This window comes from Astyanax mexicanus, chromosome 4, assembly GCF_023375975.1.
Source record: "Astyanax mexicanus isolate ESR-SI-001 chromosome 4, AstMex3_surface, whole genome shotgun sequence".
Taxonomy (NCBI): domain Eukaryota; kingdom Metazoa; phylum Chordata; class Actinopteri; order Characiformes; family Acestrorhamphidae; genus Astyanax; species Astyanax mexicanus.
The window spans coordinates 46,524,894-46,543,807 of NC_064411.1; the positions used below are offsets into that span (position 1 = coordinate 46,524,894).

The 18,914-nt window shown below is 37.4% G+C and overlaps 1 protein-coding gene across 2 annotated transcripts; it reads left to right on the forward strand.

Moving 5' to 3' along the window:
• Positions 1–319: 319 nt before the first annotated feature.
• Positions 320–18,312, forward strand: ralbp1 (ralA binding protein 1). Of its 2 annotated transcripts, XM_049478827.1 has the most exons (11): positions 362–406; positions 3,163–3,224; positions 3,670–4,002; positions 5,994–6,431; positions 8,032–8,381; positions 9,132–9,293; positions 10,269–10,400; positions 10,629–10,739; positions 12,381–12,502; positions 12,805–12,925; positions 14,990–18,312. In XM_049478827.1, exons 3-11 carry the CDS (start codon positions 3,756–3,758, stop codon positions 15,320–15,322), a joined length of 2,016 nt encoding a protein of 671 aa, XP_049334784.1. In that variant the 5' UTR covers positions 362–406; positions 3,163–3,224; positions 3,670–3,755; the 3' UTR covers positions 15,323–18,312. The 2 variants fall into 2 exon arrangements, with proteins under 2 accessions (XP_022534676.2, XP_049334784.1); XM_022678955.2 differs by lacking the exon at positions 3,163–3,224 and having other exon boundaries at positions 320–406.
• The last annotated feature ends 602 nt before the right edge of the window (positions 18,313–18,914 follow it).

Here is an 18,914-nt window from a genome sequence, read left to right on the forward strand (position 1 = left end):
GCGAGCTGAGCACACATTGTGATGTGTACCAAAGTACACAGAAACATCATCCACGTCTACAGCACAGTTGATCCTGAGAAGGTGCTGCAGAGGCAGAATTACCACAATAAATTTTTTTTTTTTAATGTTAGGAAATGTTTGTAATCATTTTAAGCAGGACTGATATGTTTCAATACTTTAAAGGAACACATTTCAGTTATTAATGAAATGAAAATATGGTTTAGGGTTTAGTGGCTCTTTAACTAATTAGTCAGATTTTATAGTGTAGTGCGTGTTTGGCTCTAGCTGCAGAAACTGACTACATCTCCCAGAAGTCTGAGCGTGTCCACCTTTTACGCAGACTGACGTTCCTGTCGGGCACGTAAACAAGTCAACGGGAAGCAGCGCTGTGGAGCCACCCGAGCAGGTTAGTTTAAATTAAAGCTGTATTTATCGTGTTTTATGTGCTGATTTTAGCTGAAGCTGGTATTTAATGTGTTTATTTATTAGAGCGCTGAACTGTCGAGCCCGCGGCCGGTTAGCTGGGAGCTTCTGCCCCGCTGTAAAAGCCTAATCCGCGCTGCTCAGGCTAACAGTGCTAGCGCTGCTGCAGCTTTACTGCTAACCGGATAGATAGCCTGTGTTAGTTAGGTGTGTTAGCTTCAGCTAGCTAAATAAGTAACGTTAAGTATTTAATTACTCTAAATGTGTGTTTAAAATAGAATACAGAGCTTAAAGTGAATCCTCCATAAGATTAAAATAAAGCCATACACTCCTATAGGAGTAATTAAAGGAATTAGCCAGTGTTAGCAGTGTTATCAGAGGAAACTAGTTACTTAGCTTATATAGTTAAAATGACTGTATATGTGACTGTCAGGAGCTTATACACAATTTACACAGTTTTGTACAGCTAAGTTAGATAACATATTTTTATACTGAGCTAGTTATTTTTTATTTCTGTTATCCTACAGCAGGGGTGTCCAAACTTTTTTTTGTTGGGGGCCAGAAGGAGAAATATATTTGAAGTCACGGGCCACACTGTTTAATAAAACAAATAATGAAATATACCTCTTTAAATAATAAATTTTCCTCATTATTTTCATTTACACACCATTTTACTTGACTAACTATCTTTATCTTTGACAGTGTTGTGTAAACTAAGATTTTTTCAAATTGATGTTTAATTTCATGATGTCTCTTAATATTAAACTCCTTAATTACAGCAACTTTTAGACTCTTTGGTCCGTTTTTCTGTGCTAGAAATGCGCACCCTCTCCGCTTTTAGAATCTGTACCCCGTTTTTCTGAGCTAGAAATGTGCACTCTCTCCACTTTTAGACTCTGGCCCGTTTTTCTGCGCTAGAAATGCGCACCCTCTCCACTTTTAGACTCTTTAGCGTTCAAACTTTGAATCTCACATTATAAAAACCTGCTTAACAGCGGGCCAACTTTCATTCTATTTCTAAAATACCTCGAGGGCCGCTCCAAAAAAGAAAACGGGCCGCACTTTGGACACCCCTGTCCTACAGTACTAGCCAAAACTTTGGACACACCTTCTCATTCAATGTTTTTTTCTTTTTTGTTTCTTTAATTTATTTCCTACATTATACGTTAATATTAAAGGCATGAAAACAGTGAAGGGGCACATAATAAAATTATTATCTGACATGGGTCATTGTCTGACACTTTAAATGCTTCCATACTGCTCACGTGTTTGCTGCATTTACATAGAACAGGTGACTTTGTGTTGGTTGCTTGATTTTTGACCAGATGATTTGACTTTTTTTTTATTCGATGTAACAAGTTAAATTATTTGGAAATTTCATTTATTCAACAGAACACATGAATGCATTTATTATAAATTTGTTCCCTAAAATGTGGTTGCCAAATGCGATGCTTGTTTCGGTGAAAAATGGGAAAATGAGCTGAAATCTTTTGTGCAATACAGACGGAAGACATATTTTTAAAGAAGGTGTAACTTTGTCCTCACCATTTACATGTAAGGGCCTAGTTTACTTCTACACAATTTAGCACAGAGACAGTACAGGCATTATACAGTATAGAGTATAGGTCATCTCTGTCCAATGTAAAACAAGTATCTGCATTTTGGTGATTTTTATGTTATTACATAATTTGAACACATAAACTGTGCCAAATTTCTTAATAAATGAGCCAATAGAAATTTTCCAACATGACCTGAAATAAACTTAAACTTTACATTCACCTCCATTGGAATCTATCTTATGTAAAATTTCTGTTTTGGACAGAGTCGATATGTTATTTTCAGTGTTGAGTATATTAAATGATTACACTGATGTCTTTTGGGAAACACAAAAAGAGAATATGGGTAGAGAAAGGGTGACTAAGCCTTCTGAGGTCTGTCATGTGACAGAACATGAGGGTTTCCAAAACACACCATTTGTTGTGTCCAGTGAGGACACATCAGCTGCCACTGGGGTCAGAACTGGGTAGAACTTACTAGGGGTGGGCGATATGGCTCTAAATTAATATGACGTTATTTCAGGATATTTTTGCGATAACGATATATTTGGCAATATAGGAAAACAGAAAAATAATTCATTAATTTTAGGAATATAGTATAATAGTTTAAGAGTATATCGTAATGTGGCAAAATAAATAATATAGCATAAAATAATATAATGCAGCAAAAAATATTGCAGAATATTTTCATGCATATAAACTGCAAACTAAAACTATAAACTAAAACAATTATACAATAAATACACTTAAAGCTTCACAGTAAATAATGGACTACTTTTAAGACAAACCATCCCTATTTTCACGATATGGACTTACAATATCATGATATTTCTGTGTCACGATATATTGTATACAATATAATATTGCCCACCCCTAGAACTTACACATTAAACAGATTATCTGACACATATTTGGTAATGTTGAGAGGTTTATTAGAAATGTCATAGTGAACTTTTAGTTTCAATAGGGTATTGGCATTTTTGGACATTCTTAAGTTCTTTAGGCTATTTTCATACATTTAATAACATTCAGTTGGCAGGTTTAGTAGAATATAAACTAATAGGTTCTTTTACTTTTTCTAACATTTATAACACCTTCAAAATCATGGTATAATATTCTATTTTTTTTCAGTTTGTGTTATTTTATAATGCATTTATATTTATATTATATTTTATTTCTGCAGCAGGAGTGGCATAAAGTTTTCCAAAAGCAGTGTGTAAGACTGGTGGAGGAGAACATCCCAAGGTGCATGAAAACTCTGAATAAAAACCAGGGTTATTCCACCAAATATTGATTTCTGAACTCTTAAAACTTTATGAATATGAACTTGTTTTCTTTGCATTATTTAAGCTCTGAAAGCTCTGCATCTTTTTGTTATTTCAGCCATTTTTCATTTTCTGCAAATAAATGCACTAAATGACAATATTTTTATTCAGAATTTGGGAGAAATGTTTTCTGTAGTTTATAGATAAATAAAAAAATAAAGATAAAATAAAAAACAGTGTTCATTTTACTCAAATATATACCTATAAATAGCAACATCAAAGAAACTGATTCAGAAACTGAAATGGTCTCTTCATTTTTTCCAGAGCTGTTCTGGTCTAATTTGTGTCTTTTTTTTTATTGTAGCTGTGATAATCTTAGTGTTTTACATCCATAAAGAATGTCTGTCTAATATTTTTCTCCGTAGATGGCATGGGGAGGTGACGTGTCTTAATAGTGTATCCAGTAGCAGGGCAGCACGCTGTGTGGAGCCAGTAGAGACACACCAGCGAGATGACTGAGTGTTTCCTGCCACCCAGTAGCAGCCCTGCAGAGCAGCGGCGGGCGGAGCACCCAGGCGGAGTGCCTCGCACCCCCAGCTCAGAGGAGATCAGCCCCACTAAATTCCCAGGTTTGTACCGCACGGGAGAACCCTCTCCTCCCCACGACGGACACCACCATGAACCTCCTGATGCAGCCTCAGACGATGATAAGGAGCACAGCAAGAAGAAGAACAAGTTCAAAAAGAAGGAGAAGCGCAGTAAGTTCATCCCAAGCCTGTTTTATATTTTATAGCTTTAGAAAAGTTTCAATCAGAGTATTTTCAGTAAGCAATTAAAGTGTTGCTGTATAAATTATGATGAGCAAAAATAAATCATGCTGTAATGTTAATAATTTCTCACTTCTAAAACGTTTGTAAACTATAATAATTTTCTCCACATGGTTCCTTTACACACTCAGTAAATACTTTTTTTTACTACAGCTCTGTACTGAAAAATACTACTCTAAAAAGTAGTATTTACATTTACATAGTAAAGTTACATTTATGCATAGGTTTTTATTAATAATTTCACAAGTGTGCATTAGCACCATGCAAATAAAATTGTTCCATTGGTGATACCAGCTACCATTCACCAGCATGTTAACTAGTAAATTATGGGTGGTTGATATGGCCCTAAAATAATATTGCAATATGTCAGGGTATTTTTTATTTTATTTTATTAATATCAGTAGAAGCAACAACATCTATAAATGTGACTCGCCAAGACCCTGATTTTTATAAATTAATTATAGTGTTACAAAATAAAAAGTGATTAAAAGTATTAAAATAATACAAAATAGACAGCTTTCAAGAATATTGCGATATCACATATTTTATAGTTTATATTGTGGAACTCTGTTAATAAGATTAAATGGATAGATCATTTAGTACCTTTGATCAAAGACAGGGTAATTGCATTATCAGGTTAACAAGCAGGTCATCATGTTTTCTACAGTCACTGGTTTTAAAATCATATAAGGTGAAGCAACTACAGATCTGCCCACCCCATATGATTTCCAACTCTTTTTTTTTTTTTTTACATTAACAATTGTCGTTTCTCATTACTCATTCACATTATTCTGTCGTCAATCTGTCTGTCTATTAAATAGAGTATGAAAGTTGTAGTGGAACTGAACATAAACTGCACTTTTACTGGTAAAACATTATATTTACTGGAAAAAAATCTCCAAAAAAAAAAAATCCACTTTGATTGTTTAGGCTGTGCTGTAAACTCAATAAAGGTAGTCTGAGACACTTGTTCTGAGAGAAAGGGGTGGGTCTATTAAATGTGTAGATGAGTCTGGCTCTATTATGGTAATCTAATTGCAAATATGACAATTTAGTGGTAAAATTGTGGCTTAATTTCTATAGAACAGAGAAGCATAGAACCAGCATAGAGTGCCAAAGCTTTTTATCATCACTAGTTAACTTAAACCCGTAATAAAACCTCTACTCTTTTATATTTTATGTTCCACCCTTAAATTTCTCAGTTTGTATATGTGCTGCTGTTTATTGGTGAGAACTTCATCTTTTATGGGTTAATTAAATGCAGACCCTGGTCTAATATTACTCAGAATATTGGCCAACTGTGTCAGATTTTACCCTGCATCCCTGCAGCTCCTGAGAGAGAAAGAGAGAGACTATTTTCCCCCAACAACTATATTTAGCCAACCTATGGCTGGCAAGCAGGAAGTGATGGACAGTTTGAGGACACACCCTGACCGTTCCTGTCCTCTGTAGGTGTGTCATAGTGGCAAAACAACATCTCTCTCGGTTAAGCCCAGAGCTCTCCAGGGAGAACGTGCTTATGACCACCGGCTGATGGGCTTTAAAGCAGCGTTATTGAGCCGCTGACTGCTGTTATGAGCTCAGTTAGTGCGAGGACTATCCGTAAAGTAGGTGTCAGGACTCTAAAGATGTAGAGTTAAAAAAAAAAAGGAATGGGTACAATAGGTGCACAGGGAATAGTGCTAAATTGAAAGATGACCTCTTTTTGAGCCGTTTTCTCTGCTTTCTCGGCTGTTTCTTTTTTTACAGCATTTTTGCCTAACCTTGAGATAGATTGGCTGGAGGAGAAAGGGGGCGGGGTTGGGATAGTTCTCACAGTTTCTCACTTGTGGTCTTCAGTGCATGTTCGTTTTAGGTTTAGCTCTAAAGAGGACGAATCTTTGGATTCTCATCTCTCTCGTTATGTTTCTCTCTTTCTCCAGCTGAGGGCTACGCCGCCTTCCAGGAGGACAGCTCGGCCGACGAGGCGGAGAGCCCGTCCAAGATGAAGCGCTCCAAAGGCATCCACGTCTTCAAGAAGCCCAGCTTCTCCAAGAAGAAAGAGAAGGACTTCAAAGTGAAGGAGAAGGTGCCCAAAGAGGAGAAGGCCAAGGACAAGAAGTCCAAGGACCTCACAGCGGCCGACGTGGTCAAACAGTGGAAGGAGAAGAAGAAAAAGAAGAAGCCCAGCACCGCAGAGCCTGAGCCTGTCCCTGTGGAGGCGCCAGCCACAATCAGGCCGATATTTGGGGCACCGCTGGCAGAAGCAGTTAGGAGGACAGCTCTGTATGATGGGATCCAACTGCCGGCCATTTTCCGCGAGTGCGTGGACTACATCGAAAGCTATGGCATGAAGTGTGAAGGAATCTACCGTGTATCAGGTAGGGGGAGGTTTGGCTCAGGCCTACTACATTTAATTGTATATTAAATACAACGTATGGTACACTGAATAGAAAAGACCAAGATTTTTGGAGACTTTGATATTGCCCATTGTGCTTACTTGTGTGTTTGTTTACATAAGAATAATTAATTTGGTTAATTAAGTTACTGTTTCAATGTCCATATTTACAAATAGAAGCTCCCAGAGTGAATCTTAGTAGGTAAACATTTGCTTCTGTGAGAAACCTGTGAAGAACTATTTTATCATGCAGTGATTTACATATTTTAGACTTTTTGAATTTCAAAATTAAATGTAAACAATAGATTGTACATCAATTTAAATCGTGCTGCTGAAGTTTTATTGTATTGCCCTAAATACTGGTTAAATAAACAGCATTTAAAAACATACTGCAAATTTACGACAGGCAGTACAAATGACCAAACTCTTATTTTATTATTTAAATAAATAATAATTATGAAGTGTTATTTGTTCATTTTGACTGACCCCAGAAAGAATAGCAGCTATTGTGATAGCAGTTAATGGAAACAATAAACTATAAAACAACATTGCTTTGTAAAAGGGGTGACTAAATTATTATGAAATTATATCATCAGTACAGCAGGGCTATTAAAATGGGTTTAAAATGACTATATTGTGTACACAGTTACTTTTGGAACACTTTATTTTCTAAAAAAGTGCAGTTATCACTCTCTATCTCTTTTTTGTATATTGAAAAGACATTGAAATTAGGGAAAAAGAAAAACCTAGATATTTTGACATTATATAGGAATTGAATATTGGTAATTAATATCACTTTTAAACCCAGAGATTTCAAATTTAATTTAATTCTATACAGTTTATTGTTTATTTAGTATTGTGATATAGACCATTGTAACAAGTCTGCACTGTGAGCACTTTAAGAAGTGTTTAATTGAGAGTGTTTTTAAGCATCTGGACCAAACTCAAGATAAAATTTAGAATCTCCTGATGTCTGGATGAATCAAGGCATTTTTTCCTCATAGTCTAAATTGTGATAAAAGTCAACGCATGTTGCTTACATAACTTTCATACTACTTATACAGCAGTTAATAAACTAGATATAGATGTTGCTGAATAATAACCTAAGGGATCTTACCTCCCCACTTTGTTACCTAACACCAGAAGTTCACTGAAGCCCTCCACAATCTATAACAATGGATCTAAAACAAGGCCAAGATTTGACTGCAGGCATTAGGAGCACTTGAATCAGACCTGCAATGTTGTGTTGTTTTTTTTCTCTCCTTACAATTTTTTGCTGGATTTTAAAGACAAAGGTCCCCCAGACAAAGTAAGGGAAGGGCAAGCATCAAAGAAAACTCTTGGGATAATGGTTACTGTCTGCAAGATCCCACCAATCAATTCTAAGCCAGCAGTTACTTATCCTACTAAAGTAGATTGGAGAGATAGTGTTTTACACACTCTTTAACAGATTTGGACCTAAGCAAACAGACTATATGCTAAGAAAAGGAGAATGTGGGAAACCATGGCCAAACCATAATGAAGAAAAGATTCTTCTACTAGCTGGATATGCCAGGTACCATCATATCTGTCTCTGTTTGCAGGAATGAAGTCTAAGGTGGACGAGCTGAAGGCAGCATATGACCGGGAGGAGTGTCCATGCCTGGAGGAGTATGATCCGCACACGGTGGCCAGCCTGTTGAAGCAGTACCTGCGTGAGCTTCCTGGCAACCTGCTGGGTCGTGAGTTGGCCCCGCGCTTCGAGGAGGCGTGCGGGCGGCCGAGCGAGGCGGAGAAGCTGCAGGAGTTCCAGCGGCTGCTGACCGAGGTGCCGGCCGGCAGCAGGCTGCTCCTGGCCTGGCTCATCACCCACATGGATCATGTGATCGCCCGTGAATTAGACACCAAGATGAACATCCAGAATATTTCGATTGTGCTCAATCCTACTGTACAGGTGAGAAGCAGCTTTGCTCTTGCATACAGTGACTCCCTGTAAGTGCTGTCTAGCATATCCAGGATTTTTTTGTTAAATACAGCTCTGGAAAAAATTAAAAAACACTTCAGTTTCTGAATCAGTTTCTCTGATTTTGCTATTTATATGTTTATGTTTGAGTAAAATGAACATTGTTGTTTTATTCTATAAACTACAGACAACATTTCTCCCAAATTCAAAATAAAAATATTGTAATTTATAGCATTTATTTGCAGAAAATGAGAAATACCTGATATAACAAAGAAGGTGCAGAGCTTTCAGACCTCAAATAATGCAAAGAAAACAAGTTCATAAAGTTTTAAGAGCTCCAAAATAAATTTTTGATGGAATAACCCTGTTTTTTAATCACAGTTTTCAGATGCCAATACCATCAGCACAAATCTGTACACTCCCTTACCCCACAGTAACTGTTCCACACATAATCAATCCTGCGAGGAAAACCTCCGTTACTACTGGTGTTAAACCTCCATTACTACTACTACCACTCACTGTGCTGTCCACTGTGGGTGGTAATGCCCGCTATGATGTATTCCCAGTTAACACATGCCACACAATGGGTCAAAGGGTGTTAAATGCTGCCCCCCCACTACTATGCTGTCACTATCAAACTTTAGAGCACTTCACAACTTATACAGGTGTGGGCATTCCCAAGCCATCCCCTTAGTGTTCTAATTATATCTATTTATTTGTCTCCCTCTCTCCTCTGTGCAGATAGGGAACCGGGTGCTCTATGTGTTCTTCACTCACGTCAGAGAGATGTTTGGTGACGTGGTTCTGAAGCCAGTAGTGCGTCCCCTGCGCTGGTCCAACATGGCCACCATGCCGGCCCTGCCCGAGACCCAGGAGAGCATTAAAGAGGAAATCCGTCGACAGGTACGACTATACTGTAGTGCTGTTCTTCCTACAACAAGCATGTTGCAGTTACACACATAAACATTTGATAGTATATTGTGCCCAAAATATCCAGCCCGACCCGGAGCCCAAGTCCGATTTAAACCCGGCATTTTTTTTTTTTTAGTAAGTAGAGCGTTAAAACTGAGATTTTGAAAAACATTTTCGGGCTGTTTGAATGAGCAAAATCTGTTCAGAATGATGTTAATTAACATTGCAACACTGAAGAAGACCTATTATTTAAGAAAAATGTTTATTAAGAACAGATCTCTGAAAGATTAAAACAAGAACAATGCGAACAATGATCCACAGTCCTAAACATCTGTACATTAGGCTACAAGAATGATATCTGAATGAGTTTCCTCTAATCTAATATCATTTAACATGGTCGGCCCGACTCTGGTCAGGTTGGGTTCAGGCAGAGAATCTAAGCTCTTAACACACCCACACTCTTTAGCTATCATCAAGATGCTTGCTTAGCTTTTACATGTTATCGCTACTACAGCATGATCTGCTCAGTTCTTCTGTGCACACAGACCCAGTGAAGTGTTTATAGCATAAACACCGGCCCTGCCTTACCAGAAAGCAGAAGTGTGGTTTGCGTTTGAGTCACCACATTTGCATGTTTTATAAATTACGTGGAAGGCCTGGGGTTTTTGTTCGGGCCAAAAAAAAAAAAAAGATAGAACCAGTTCATAGGCAAATATGTTTGATATTCAAACGAGTATAGAGTTTGTTTTTACGTTTTGTTTCTTTGTTTGATTAACAGATTGTACAAAATGAAAGGGTAGGTATAGAACAGGATGTGAAACCTTATATAGAGCATCTGATAAACTGATGATCACATCCCCATTTGGTCCACATTAATCCAGGATAAGGAAAGTTGTAGTACTTTATTCATTATAACAGGTTAAATGTGTGATTGCAGCATTTGTGTATGTCTGTCTGTTTCTGCAGGAATTCCTGCTGAACTGCCTCCACAGAGACCTGCAGGCAGGTATAAAGGACCTGTCTAAAGAGGAGCGACTGTGGGAGGTGCAGCGAATCCTCACAGCCCTCAAACGCAAATTGCGTGAGGCCAAGAGACAGGCAAGAATGCTTCTACACTTGTTTACAGAACTGTCCACTACATACTCTTAGAAAAAGAAAAAAATATATATATATATTTTAGTATTAATTGGTAATATGTCTTTAAATTGTTTGGCTAATGTAGTTAGTCAGGTAAATTAAAACAACCCAGATAAGAACAGTAGTTTCACTAAAGTTTCACTGTTCTGTTTTTTTGCGTGTGGATCTCTTCTCACGTCTGACCTGCAGGAGTGCGAGAGTAAGATAGCACAAGAGATCGCCAGCCTGTCTAAAGAAGACGTATCCAAAGAGGAGATGTCTGAGAATGAAGAGGAAGTGCTTAACATCCTGTTGGCTCAGGTAAGACTGTAGAAGCTGTGTTAAAACCACCAATCAGGCCTTCGTTTAATTTGCTAGGGAGAAGAGCTTTATTTTTGACAAATGATCCGTGGCCAGTAAAGATGAGAATGTAATTTCTTCACCCCATCATCAAGATTATAATCCGCAAAAGCATTTTTTTTATTTTATTTAAGTGTTTATTGAAAAGGAAATGGAAGTAAGATGTAATAAACACTGGGCAAAATGGGTGAATTATGTTAACTCTGCATACCCCAATGTATTTGATTTATATAATGTAATTTATATAATGTATTTGTCTCTAACAGACTGATTTGCCTGTACAATGCCTTTTCTGGCTTGGTGTTTTGAAAAACTGGATAATGTTTCTCTTAACAAAATTTTCTCCAGCAAAAGCGATTCTATCCTATATTATGGCAAAGTCACAAATTCGTCTTGAACCATTTTGAATAGCCTACATGCTTGTTTTTATTGTCAAGAAACTGATTCTGACTTAGACCAGGTCGTAACAAACATACTTTTATCAGAGAAGGAGGATTCAGTTCCTGATTTTGTAATTAAATAGTCACGTAGTGCAGAATATGTTTATATATGTGTGTGTTTATATCTGCATGTAGTTTGGTTTAATTGGTTTTGAGTGAAGCAGAAAATGATTCACACTGGCATATAATTAACATTGATGGTAAAAAACATTAATAGATGTAAGGTCATGGGTTTTTTGATATCTCTCAGAGATAATGTATGTATTTTGATTTGTGATGAATTCATACTTCGAACAGACAGATCCACTCTGAATGTCCACAGTCCTAATTGTTCTATTAAAATGAATGAGCTGAACAGCTTCTCCATGCTTTATTTAACCTTAAATCAAATCTCCCAAGTGTGAGGATGAGAGAGAACATCAAGGCTCTGTACAGATAGTTAAATAAAAGTTATTTTCCTGTCTGCTGATCTGTTTCTCCTAGTCTTACTAAATATTCTCACTGAGGTAGCATTTCATGGAACAGAAACAATAATTGTACAATTGTGTGCCTATTACTCTGAGCCCCAGCAGGGAATGTTGATGTGTTTTCTGAGTTGCTTGGCCATCTTTTCAATCGTGTAACACGCCACTATGAAACACATCCTCATCGACTGTCCAGCCCATAACCATATAAGAAAATTTTACAATCAAGAAAAGAACATAAAGGACCTTTTTGGAAAAAACCCACCAGGGTTGATTTTAAAGTTTTTATCACATCTTAATTTCAAACATCAAATTTGACACATATGTAGTGACTTATGTAATCTTTGAATCAACTGTACTATATCTACACATATAAAACCAAGTGTATACCACAAATAGCCAAATTTGTGCTGGAGTGGCAATAAAACCCCAACAACCATCCAACCAACCAACCAACCAACCAACCGAGTCGCTTGTTGTTTGCACAGAAAAATCTAGCCGGACACCACAGGCACAATCATTACCAATCACTGTGCTTGTGGTGCACTGTATTTAATGCCTTCTTAGATGTTTTTCTAGTACATACGATACTATTTCAGGAATGATAAATGATCACTCGCAATCTCGGTGTTCGGACGCTGTTTGTGTGTGTTTGTCAGAAGCTGTTTATTTTATGTCTCTCTGGTGTCTCCCTGTAGGAGAATGAGATCTTGACGGAGCAGGAAGAGCTGATCTCTCTGGAGCAGGTCCTGCGCAGACAAATCGCCACAGAGAAGGAGGAGATTGAACGACTGCGTGCTGAGATTGCTGATATTCAGAGGTAAGAACCTCAACATCCACCTTTAAAGCAGAACCAGAACCACAGCTTCCGTATCGGCACACAACAGATTTTAACTATGGGCAATGTTGTATTAATTCATAGTTAATACAAAGTCCTGGCCAGTATAATTGAGTAATAATGCAGGAGGAATAACAGTAAAAAAAGCTGTAAAACATGCTGGATGTTGATGGAGATGTTCTCCTAACCACAGACCACAGTATGTCCTCTGGAAAACTGATAACAGTGGAAAAAAAACACATGCGGTATGTTTAAACAGGGTTATTTTTTCTGTTCGTCCACAGCCGGCAGCAGGGCCGCAGCGAGACAGAGGAGTACTCGTCTGACAGTGAGAGCGAGAGTGAGGATGAAGAGGAACTGCAGATGATCTTGGAGGATCTACAGAAACAGAATGAAGAGCTGGAGGTGAGACCTGAAAAAAGAGTTTAACTTTTAAAAAGGGGTAACATTTATATATCTTGCATATTTATTTAAATAACTGATCTTTACAATGATTGGTCAAAGCTCTAACCCCTCTGTTTAAATTAACAGGTTACCAACTCCTGGCTTAAAATATCTAGACATTGACCAATGCGAGTGATTATAAAAAGAAAAATCAATAATCAGCTAATTCCAATATCATGGTGCATCCCTAAAAATATTATATTAATATTTAAAGGGGACATGAAACACTTCAAGTATTTAGTATAAGTCACAAGATGTATTTTCACTCTAACAAATCAATTTATAAGAAAATAAGTTTAACAGTTGTCAGTGAATCGGAATTAAAATAATAAGCAATCTAAATGTCATTTTTCTAAGTAAGGGCAGCGCCATCTTGTCCCAGCGCTGAAAGTGACGTCACGAGGTTGGTTCTCGAACGCTTCACTGCTATAATCTATGAGTCTACCGTAAATTAATTCCTCAATAGATAATAAAATCCAAACCAAAAATCAATGCAGAGCGGGGAGGCACTTTTGTATTGCCTCTGTGTGTAGTAATACTGGGAGAAGTGAAATTTAATAGGGTGAGGAATGAGAAATATTTACTTTCACTTTCATACCTCGCCTCGGTCAGCTATTCTTCAGCTGGGGCTCGCAGCGCTGAAGCGCGAGAATCCTCCGGTTAGCTGCAATGCTAGGGGTTAGTGGTGAGCACTTTCTAGACCAGGACTACGTGGAGGAGAGGGGTTTGAGTCAGGAGCATTAATGCCGGATAAATAAGCTGCAGTCCGAGGTTTTTTTCCTCCGTTTTAATTTTTCCTCTGATCAGCTGGGATGTACAGATCACCCGACTAAGGGTAACGTTACTATGAGAGCAGCAGCTGTACAAGCCAAACAACGCGCTCACCCAGCAGAGCACCGAGAGGTAACTTTACCCAAAGTCTAGATAAACTGACAATTTAAAGATAACATAGCTAGCGTTAGCTACTTTTCTAGCTATCTTACCATAGCTAGCCGACGCTAGCTAACTAACTAACGCTAACTAGATGAAGCTAGCCACCCAGCAAGCCTTCTAACTTCTAAACTGAACGGTTTATCAACCAAACTGCACCTGGGTGTTTCAATATCCACTTAAATCATGTTCGTTTTATTCAGTCTTAATGAACTCTGGACTTTACATGTTAAATAGCTAATGTATATATGTATATATATATATATATAATGTATATAAACTAGCTGGTTAACTGGATGGCAGTAGGTTACCTGCTGTTGACGCGCTGCAGGGTTTCTGCACGGCTCCATGTAGAGAGAGAATAAACACTCCCAAAACGTCTCGCTCTCAGAAAAGCATCTGAAAAGTTCTGCTCAGGTTTATAGAGGAAAGATCTCTGAGCAAGTGCTCCATGTTAGCCTAGTTCAGCTTCGTCTTCATCCATAATCTCCACAAACAGCAAGCTCTTTTACGCTAGTTATGTACCTGGGCTCTTAAACCAACCAACCTCGTGACGTCACCAGTGCTGCACGGGCAACATGGCGGCGCCCTATCTCAAACGTAGCAAACATAAATATATTATAATTTAGTGTGTAAACATTTTATATAAAAAATTCCCCCCCAAATAAATTCCATTATATTTAATCCCTTAGAAAACTTATACAAACTGAAATGTTTCATGTCCCCTTTAAAGAAACCTTTACAATACACAATAGCAACTCTATAGCAAATATTTGAGTTACAACATCAACCTATCAACCCTATAGCAACCACCTAAATTAAAACATCAACCTAGCAACCCTATAGCCGCCATCTGGAGTACCATAGTAAAACATTTTGCAACACCATAGCAACCACATATGGACCACATGCCATACCATCAGTTATAAGATCAGTTTCACCATAATAAACACAAAGCAACAATAGCCTAGCAACTGCCTGAAAATGGAAACATATTGAGCTGTGCTCTACGCTTACTTCTAGAAATCTCCTTTTTCTAGAAATAGTATTATTATTATTATTATTATTATTATTACTTGTAATTTCCTTCTGCAGAACAAGAACACCCACCTGAACCAGGCCATCCACGAAGAGCAGGAAGCCATCCTGGAACTGCGCGTCCAGCTCCGCCTCCTCCAGAGCCAGAAGCTTCAGCAGGAGCTCACAGCTCCTCCCACAGCAGAGCAGGCCCCTCCTGTACAGCCCAGCCCTGAAGAGCGATCCAGGGTGGAAGAGCCAATTAAACGCAGCGCACCCGCTGCCATAACAGCCCCGGGAGATGCCACAGCAACTCCTTCTGCAGCTCCAGCCAATGGGAAGCCTGGAAAGGACACTTTAAAACCTTCACCTAGTAAAACGTACACCGCCAGTCAGAATCCACCACTGTAATTTAAATGCCCCACTGGGTTCTCTTCCTTTTTCCTGTATGTCGTGTGACATTAGCCTCTAGCATCACCTGCAGGCGTCTGCTGAGAGTTCAGTGAAGCTGAACTGAATTTTCGGGACCACAAACTTTAGAAGCTTTAGGAAGGCAAGTCATTGGATCAAGTTATTGATCAGTCAACCAATGGCAGGTGAGCAGGGGTGCCTTTTTTTGTTTGTTTGTTTGTTTTTTCTTTTGTTTTTGGGAGAGAGAGGTCATAGTGCCCTAAAGGACCTTTTTTAATCCTAAAAAGAAGCCAAAAGGAAGTTTCTTTACAATGAGATCTCCCTGTGTTTAATGTCTTAAAACCGTGGTCTTCAGCTCTGCCCCTGTATAGCTGTAATCTTATCTTATGCTCCTTTTCAGCTATGTCGGAAGTCAGATGTTGATATTTGAATTTAAACATTAAGATAATTGTACACCAAATCACTTTGGAGTTTAATACAACTGGCTTGACAATCATTTACTGGTGTGAAAATTATAGTGAAAATTTGTCCAAGCCAAAATATGTCCCAGGTTAGCATTGTTAGCATAGATTATACAGTATTTTGCACATGTCTACTGATATTAGTGGGACAGTAGTGAGTGCACAATTGAGTTAGTGAGACAAAATTGATAAAGAAGTGGTAATAAACTGTACACTATTATTCCATTATCTTTCCTAAATTTCCGGGTAGGAAATCTAACTTTTGGGGCTGTTACAGTTCAAATTTACTGCTTTAACTGCTTTAAATTACAAGATGCGAGTTTAAATGTAATAAAGCATAAGGCGCCGATACTATGACCCAAAGATCTGAGGTTTGAACCACTTGTCATTCTGCTTGAGCCTGAAAGAGCTCTCCTGACTTTTTTGAAATTCTTTAGAAATTCCTACTTTAAAATGGACAATTTTGATATTTGAGACGTCCAAATGGAACACCGCTTAAATCCTGCCTTTAAAAGTCCTTAAACTAGCTTGGTGGGTCTCCAGGAGGAGAACAGAAGACCACTGTCTTAAGACAGCTAAGGATTTCCATTATGCTTCAAATAATAAATAATTATGTGAATGTATTTTAAACGAAAAGTTAACTCTCCTCATTGAGGTACACTCCTAAAAATAAAGTTACTACAAGTGGTTCTTTTAATTAATGCCACAGAAACAAACAAACAAAAAAAACTTATAATTTAACTTTTAAAAATCACATCTCTACTTAGAACCATGTTTGTAACAAAGCCAAGCAAAGTGGTTCTATTCTATGACATCAATCTAAGAAACGGTGAAAAATCTTTGTTTTTAGGAGTGTATTGACTTAAAAAGAGGATTTTTGTGGAGAATAGTGGTCCCAATATGCTCTTATTCAAGTGAACAGAAGAGGTGTGTGTGTATGCATGTGTGTGTGTGCGTGAGAACCAGATTAAGATATGAAACCACTGTGCCATATGTGAGTGAATGCAACCATACTGAAGTTTTTCATTGAAGAAACTGTTGAGACAAAGACGTTAAGATGCTATATTGCTATATTATATATTTAGGGAAATAAATGACAGAGGGTAATTTGTAGTAATTAATTATGATTAATTAAGTATGCCATTTATTTGGTTTTATATGAATATATGCAAAGGTATACAAATCTACAAGTCCTCAAATAGAAGCAAGCGAATAGAACCAATTTAAGCATGATTTCTATTTATTTTATTTTATTATTATATTGGAGTAAAAAAAAAAATCAAACATATCAAATTTGCCATAATCTTAATAAATGCCACATTATTATGTTTTCCTGCTAATCTTTCTTTTAATGTTTAGTCAATGGCCAATACAGATCTGTGTAAACTGTGTAAAACTCATTCTACACTTTAAGACCCCGTTTACACCTGATTACTTCATATTGAGTCTTGAGTATCAGGATTATATCTGGATTAGGTCAAATTGAGTGTAAACAAATACAAATCTGATCACTCAAACCACTTCAGGGGGTGATCTGAGACTCATCAGAGCCACATGTTATAGCAGTGTAAACACATCTGTCTCTCCAAGACAAATTCTACAACCAAAACTCCTCCCACTAGAACCGAACCAGTAATGATTGCCATGCCATGAACAAATTTGCATATTCCATCCAACAGTCTGTCACAGCCAATCAAATTTCAGTATGACTAATCGAATACACATATACATCTACCAAGTGTAAACATGTGGCTAAAATCTAATCAGAATTCAATCCAGATACTTGTCACATCATGTAACCAGGTGTAAACGGGGTCTTAGTCATGATAAAGCACAAAAAGAGTATTTTTGATGGACGATAGAAAGCTTTATGTTTTGACTGAGAAAGATTAAGGTGAATCGTGGTTACACTGTAGGGCTGTGGTGTTTATATAAATATATTACACCTAACAACATGCATAGACATGTTTTTGTTCATTAAATGAATATAGATAGATTGATATATGGCAATTAACTCCAGTTTGTTACCAGTGCATTAACCATGGTCACGACATTATCAGAATAATCTACGGGATGAGTACAACAACAACCCTGTTTGTCTGAAGTCATTGTTTAGTTATGAAATTAATTATGAAGTTGTTTAAATAAATAATATTACTTATTTTGTGATTGTTTAGGGGGAAACTCCCCCAAAACATGTTCTCCTGGCACACTGAGAATGGTGTCTTTTTCTCTAAACGCTACTTCTGCTTAAGCTTTCTTTATCTGTGTCTTTTTTTTCTCACTTTCTTTTCCATCAGTTGAGAAGTTCTCTATATCTGCAGTTCTGAATACTGTTAACTGTTTTCCTTTGTACTCCATTGTGTGTGGATAAGCTTCTTTTCTAAAATGACTGATTGCAAAGACAAATCTACTCTCTCTAAAATTATTTTTCATGCTTGTTCATGTTTTGTCTGTTGTTTTTTTGTAGCTCTTTGTCCTTGCTAGAAGAATGATGCTGTACTAAGTAATAAAGTGTCTGGAAATCAAGTTTAATATGAATAGTGTCTAATGGATTAAGAATGTATAGCGATTATTGCATTAAATAGCAGAATGAGTACAGCGGATGCTGGTATCTTGAGTTTAAATGATGTCTGATTTCTGTGTATACAGCATTTCTGTCTGAATAAGACCTTGTTTGTATAAAACAGTAACTTTAAAGGTCAAAGAAAAGACATTGTTCAGTTTCAGATGAAGTTAATTTAATATTATTTTATCCCAATTTTAGACCATTAGTGGTGGTCCATTTATCATTGCTCGTTGTAAAAAGCAGCCAGATTTCCATAATCACGGTATGTAACCCCCACGGTTGTTTTAATTATTTTTCTCAATATATTAGTAATCAGATGACATGGTGGCGCTACAGGTAATGCATGTCTGAAAACCTGTATTCCCCTCTTACACCCAATAATTCCAGGTGGGCTGTGGACCTGCTGCAACCCAGACCAGGTAGTAGCGAATATGAAGATGTTCAAATTATATATGATATATGATAATGTTGTTATACAGAAGAGCTAGTATTAAGACCTAGTGCTTGCCTCATTTTCCTCTTAGTGTGAACAAATTTATTATTTTGATTTGACTCTTTTGGA

Bases quoted from the DNA above. Each gene is read 5' to 3' on its own strand.
- ralbp1 (XM_022678955.2), top strand. From the start codon at position 3,756: ATGACTGAGTGTTTCCTGCCACCCAGTAGCAGCCCTGCAGAGCAGCGG. The intron at 6,432-8,031 runs GTAGGGGGAGGT...CTCTGTTTGCAG, and splicing joins AGGAATCTACCGTGTATCAG to GAATGAAGTCTAAGGTGGAC. The intron at 9,294-10,268 runs GTACGACTATAC...CTGTTTCTGCAG, and splicing joins AAGAGGAAATCCGTCGACAG to GAATTCCTGCTGAACTGCCT.